This window comes from Xiphophorus couchianus, chromosome 2 (assembly GCF_001444195.1).
Source record: "Xiphophorus couchianus chromosome 2, X_couchianus-1.0, whole genome shotgun sequence".
Taxonomy (NCBI): domain Eukaryota; kingdom Metazoa; phylum Chordata; class Actinopteri; order Cyprinodontiformes; family Poeciliidae; genus Xiphophorus; species Xiphophorus couchianus.
In genome coordinates, this window is record NC_040229.1 from 14398535 (window position 1) to 14404648 (window position 6114).

The following is a 6114-nucleotide window of genomic DNA, read 5'->3' on the forward strand; positions in this document are numbered from 1 at the left end:
TATTCGAGCCTCTCCCTTTAAAGAGTCAACACTTCAAAAAGGGTTTTATTCCAGTAGAATAATTCCAGTAAAGACATGGAAACTGAGGAAACAGACCAGTTTACACACAACATCTGTGTCCAACTTGTTTTCCAGAAACTTATAAAACTATTTAAACAGCTTTTTTAAAAGTCTTCACAGCCGCAACTGATTTGTTTTAACAAGAGTAACTTTGTGTAGCAGATGACTCAAAACTAATAAATGTCTATAATTAAGATCTCTGCATGAGGAGGATTTTTCCACAATTTTACACACATGATATATATGAAAAAGAAAAGATTACGTGACAATAGCAATGGTACAAGCCTGAGAGACATTTAGCTCTTCGCCAGATTTGTTGTTATAGAGGAAAAGAGTATGATTCCAAACTAAAAAAAAGTACCAACATATGAGGTGGTCATGCACATTGTTGGAAAACAAAAAATGATAATATCCATTTTACAAAAGATAGACTAAAGAAAACATTAAGAATATTTCTGCATACATTTTTGGTCCTATGTGGATTAAGACAGATTAAATTTTCTCTGAACATGACAACAATTTTCTTGAAGGAAAAATAGATAAGATTAGAGTTGGTCTAAGCAGAATTTGATTTAGGCCCCTCATTCCAGTTCACTTTATTTAAGTAAATAAATTGCAGAAGAAGGAACAGCAACATTAAACTTTGACTTAAGATAATCATCAAACTACTATTTTTCTTTATGTAATTATTTCAATCCTGAAGAAATGTAGCTTCAAAAATTAGCTTTTTTTTCAACTCTCAAAAGGTTTTAGCATTTAAACCAAGGCTTCATCCAAATAAAACATTTGTTTAGATCAAAGAATTTTGTCAAAGTCAAGTTGAGGGCTTTGTTGTTGCCAATCGAAAGAGCAGTGGGAAACCTGCTGTGATGCTGTAGCTTCTACTACCAGTATAAACTGAACTAAAGGCATTCCCCTCCATTTGAAGCATTCAAACACTAAATATATGTTGGCAATTAGAAGTTGTACCCTCCAACCAAACAGTTTATACCTGCAATTTTTACTACATCTCATATGCATGGCAGCCATATTGGATATAGCATATCTAGTTTTGAGATCAATTTTCACTTTAGAGGGCCCTCTACTGGTTTGGGAGCAGCTAAGCAGAAGCTGAGTCTCCATTGTCAAAGGCTGGCTCTGGTGTTCTTTCCATTAGACCAAAATTCTGAAGTCTTCTAATTATGTTAGACTTGAAATGTTGGTGGCTGCGTGGTGTGCTATCAAGTAACAGCTTGAATTAAAACAGAAGGTCACCTACACTCATGTCAGCTGTAGAAACGTATCCAGAGTCAGTCTTGTTGAATATTTTTGCAAAGACTTTTGGTAGATTTTGCACATTTGGATTAAATTTATACAAGGATTTTAGCTCGGGGAGGTTAATTATTAAAGGTGTATTTTTGTTTCTATAAACATTTTGGATAAATGGAAATTTTATGAGCAAATGTAGCTAGCAGCTTCAGCTGGTTTGTGTTTCTGTAAGCTGTAACTGTTCAAACAGCACATTAATTATGGACAAGAACAAACCCATCACATTAAACTCAAGTAATAGCTTTCAAAGGAGGGAGACGCTTCATTTTTGACCATATTTTTGCAGCAACCTTTATAATTATCAGTAAAGCCTTAAAACGAAGTCAAATTTTCTTGCAGTAGCATAATCTCAAACCCATTGAGGCAACAAAAATAAAAACATCTTGTAGGAATTTGTCCACTTATGAAAATCAAAACCCATTTGCCTGATTTGAAACGTATGCTGTCTTATCTTTCTCGTCATGAGGAAAATTAAACCCATGTTCCGTCATATTTACACCCAAATGAAGCTTAAAGTTTCTGATAACCATTTAAATTTCCACTCTGATTAATTTGAAGTCACATATGGCACAAGACCCATTTTAAAAAAGGGCGATTAAAGCAGATTGGCTTTAATCGTGTGCCTTGCGTGATGTCTCTGACCCAAATGCATAAAGAAGAATTAGCAGCTTTTTATTTTGTGAAATTCTGCAAGGCAGAGCCATAGCTATTCTGTAGTGCTATGAATTTTACTCTCAGTACATTTAACTTTTGTTTCTTCTAAATTATTAAAGTATACTCAAACTAAAGAATTTCAGTTTGAATTTTTATTTTCTAAAGTGAGATTATGCTACTGCAGTACAAGATACAATCATCTTCAGGGTTTTTTTTTGTTGTTGTTTTTTTGCATGATTGACACTAACAGGAGTGGAGAGAGCCTTTATTGCAATCTTATGCTAAACATGACAGATTTTAGGATCCTGAAGAAAGCCTCATCTTGTTTTGGCTCTGTAACACTGGTGACATGTTGTCATGGTATTTAATCGCTGAACCTGCTGCATTTCCCGCACACTTTATGACAACGTACTCCATTCACATTCATAGCAAACAGATTTAAAGAGACATCCTGAGAGTATTCTTAGGTCAAAATTGACAACACTGACTGACATCAGCTTGATAGCAGCAAAATAAAACTGAATCTGAAACAACACAAACACTGCAGACAGAAAAGTTAGTAAGCCTTTAACAGTACATATGCACAATAAAGTGGTTAGTTGGTATAAATAAATGTGATACTAAAACTCACAAGATTCTTATGAGGTTTATAGACAAAGCAACTATCCTTCATTATACTTTGTGCTTCTGATCTTTTTAAAACCTTCACTAATAATTAATAAACTTTTTCTCCAGTTAAGACATGAGGAAAAACTTTGGTTCCTTCGACCTCCACCTTAGTTTAACATATCGTAGTTCAGGTTTAAAAAGTTCGTCCAAGGATTAAATTCAAAATTAAAAATTTTGTTTGTCCAGACCACTTAAAGTTTGGTGGATATGTGACGCGTCTTATTTTAGAAACTCTGAGCAAGTTATCTAGATAGTGCGATGGAATCTTTGCACAACAGCAGACAAATGGCATCTGTTCATTTTCAATGCAGGTAAAACACGAGTGGAAATCACTGACGTGACGACACTTGGATGGCAAAATCGCTGAAGTTTAGTTGAGGCGGGGGAAAAAAAGGAGTTACCAAAACAACAGTTGTCCCACATGGGATTCACCTGAAATGAGAGGAGAAACTGTTCTTAGTCTGAGAAGTTTGATTCATTGTAACACATGAACACATGATGAGAAGGACGGAGGCTCCCGTCTGATTTGAAAGTCAGGAATGTCAGGTAAACAGGACGTCATATCTTCCTTTAAGGAAGTGAATTTGTGTGTCTAGCTCAGGAACAATTGGAAGCACGGAAGGGTGAAACCTAAAGTCAACAGAAGAGCTGAACTACAAATTATAAAGAAGCATGTTTATATGAGTGCATGTTAAAAAGCGCTGACTTTAATGGTTGTCGGGGGTTATATTACTTTTCCAAACGTCCTCTGCATAATTAAAATGATCCAGATTAACAAAGGAGGCAGTAGAAGTGTTTCAGTATGCCAGGAATTTTATCTGCAAACTTTCATAGTCAAAGCAGAAGTACGAGTTGCTTTACATGTAGGCAAACTCCACTTTATACAGTGATAACACAACAAGAAAACTATTAGTAAAAAGTAAGTAAGTGCAAACAGTAATACAACTTCAATTTATTCTAGGTTTGTCTTCAGGTTTACTTTGTAGGAGGAGCATGATGTGTTTTTTTTGAGGACATTCTCACATTTCTGTTGGGGAAAAAAAGATCATGGCTTCTAAAATTCCTCAGTTGTGACCAACTTTTCTTTCATTGTTTATTTGGTTATTTAAATCAGCAGAACAACTCACTCAGCTTTGCATGGCTTCAGAAAATTGCTAATTTGTACTTACTGAAACTCGGAGTGTGCATTTAAAAGCTAGAGAATTTTTCTGTTTAGTTTTTTTTAATGTTGAAACAATGCATGCATCCTATCATCTGAACGGAACCGACCTGTATTTCACATCAAAGAGGGTCGAGTCGTCTTCGTCGTCATTCTCCTCGTTCAGAGGGGCCATCTCCACCCGCTCCGCCGGTGTGGTAATGATGTCGTATTTTCTCGTTTTCCTGATTTTTCGGCCAGACCTATGTGACAGAAAACATATGAGAGGACTAACTTAGAGAACTAAAGTTAGTCAGAGCTTCTGTTTATATAAAACCAGATAATCACCTCCTTACCCAACCATACAGTTTCCTAAGCCGGCGTTAGGAAATTGTAGTAGCAAGTAATGACCAAAATAATGTACACATTTTTTTTTTTCTTTTATCGGCACATCAATTTTTAGAGGGTTACAGTTTTAAAACTGCTTAAAATTTGCTTCTTCCTGTTCCGTGAATCATTTAGACTTAAAACTTTAGAGTTGTCTGTATGTTTTAGTATCTCTGGTGTTTATCTCAGATTTTTTTTGTTTGTTTACTTATAGTATGATCACCTTTATTGTGTCTTTATGAGAGTTTATCTGTTTTTAACCTCTGCAGAGCTCTTTGTCTTACACTCATCGGAAAGTCCAAATTAAGTTTGGTTGACTGACTGATTAAAGAAAACTGTCTGCTACAGGATCTAACCAGCTTAATATCAGTCTTGTTATATTATTATCTTATGATATTATTCTTGAGTTACTTTATAAAGTGCAGAACCACACAAATCTATATTATCTGCAATATGAAATAGGAAATTATTACTATTCAATGTTTATTACATATTTTTGTTCATTTGTATGTAAAGAAAAAACTATTTATTGATTGCATTATTATACTGTAACTTCAATTACCAATTTTATGTTGTGTTTTATTACTTTAGAATAGTTTTTCCTTCGTTACTGTTTAAATAATACAGTGCAAATATCCTAATGACTAAAAAAGTACACATGAATTTGCAAGAGCTGCATGTTAGCAGCTCTTCTCTATTACATGATAAACAGATCTCTGTCATGCTTTTCTTTTGATTTAACAATTGATTTAAAAATCCTTCGTTCCTCGTCTACATTATATCCCAGAGGATATAAAACAGCCACAATAATACCAGGTATATCACAGTGAAAGCAATCACTCTAAGCCTCAGGAATGGCTTGGGAGAAGCCTACCTTATCACTTTGATGACCAGGCATGTGATGAGGGCAGCTGTCAACACACAGATGAAAATAACGACGTTTTTCAGAGTTGGCAGGTAAGTCATCAGAGGTGAGATCCGGGATCCCACGGCACCGTGCGTGGCGTTTTTACTCGTCGGTTCATCGTGGCCGAGGATGATGGACGTGGATGTTGAATTCTGCGTCGCAGATGAAGAATTCAGCGGTTCTCCACTGATCAGACAGAGAGCCGCCGCAATAAAAGTTAAAGCAAGACTGTGCGTCACAAACATGCTGCCGAAATGATTAATATTTATATGGGTATCAGAGGCTTCAATAGTTTGTTTGTTTTTCCCCAAACAGCAGCTGCTATATACACCAAAACGCGCAAGGTGAGACGCAAAAATCCATTTGTGCGCAGGTCCTGGCTTCTCTTTAAGTCGTAACTTGCATGAGCTTCGGGAAGGTGTCTTCCTAAAGGTGAGTTATTGCAAATCCCTTCCCGAACTGCGAGTAGAGGTGAGGGGATTATCCGCCTCCGGAAGAGCTCTGCGAGCTGGCCCTCTGCTCCGGGTGCTGAAGAGGAGAGTTATGTGGGCTGGCGCTGCCTTCAAGTTGGTCACGTACATCCCCACTCCTGCTGAGCTGTTGCCACACAGAGCAGAGTTTTGGTTGATTTAAAGCCTAAAACAACAAATAACACTTGGACATTTCTACATTTACAAAAGGCTGAATGCTTTTAAGAAAACATTGCTTAAAATATTACCTGGATTTTCCCATTTTGGATCAAACCTGATACAATAATACACTAATTCATTATTTTCTAACTTTTCCCACTTCAAATGTTCTTTCAAGCTTAAAATACTCAAACTACAACAAAACTTTTTTTTTAAACTATTGGCATAAGTATTATTCACCTGCAGATGAGAACCTGAAATAGAGCTGTTGTCATGTCTTTCAAAGCAGTTGATGCTGATACAAACCAAGAGATTATTGTTTGGTTTTTGCTCTTTCCCTGTCATCTTGCTTTATGTGTGGT

The 6114-nt window shown here is 36.1% G+C and overlaps 1 protein-coding gene across 2 annotated transcripts; it reads right to left on the reverse strand.

Annotated features, from left to right (window-relative positions):
• Positions 1 to 5670, reverse strand: fam174b (family with sequence similarity 174 member B). 2 transcript variants are annotated; one of them, XM_028032427.1, is made up of 3 exons: positions 5091 to 5665; positions 3961 to 4092; positions 1 to 3123 (listed from the first exon to the last, which is right to left on the reverse strand). In XM_028032427.1, exons 1-3 carry the CDS (start codon positions 5366 to 5368, stop codon positions 3120 to 3122), a joined length of 414 nt encoding a protein of 137 aa, XP_027888228.1. In that variant the 5' UTR covers positions 5369 to 5665; the 3' UTR covers positions 1 to 3119. The 2 variants fall into 2 exon arrangements, with proteins under 2 accessions (XP_027888228.1, XP_027888219.1); XM_028032418.1 differs by lacking the exon at positions 1 to 3123 and having other exon boundaries at positions 3927 to 4092; positions 5091 to 5670.
• Positions 5671 to 6114: the final 444 nt, after the last annotated feature.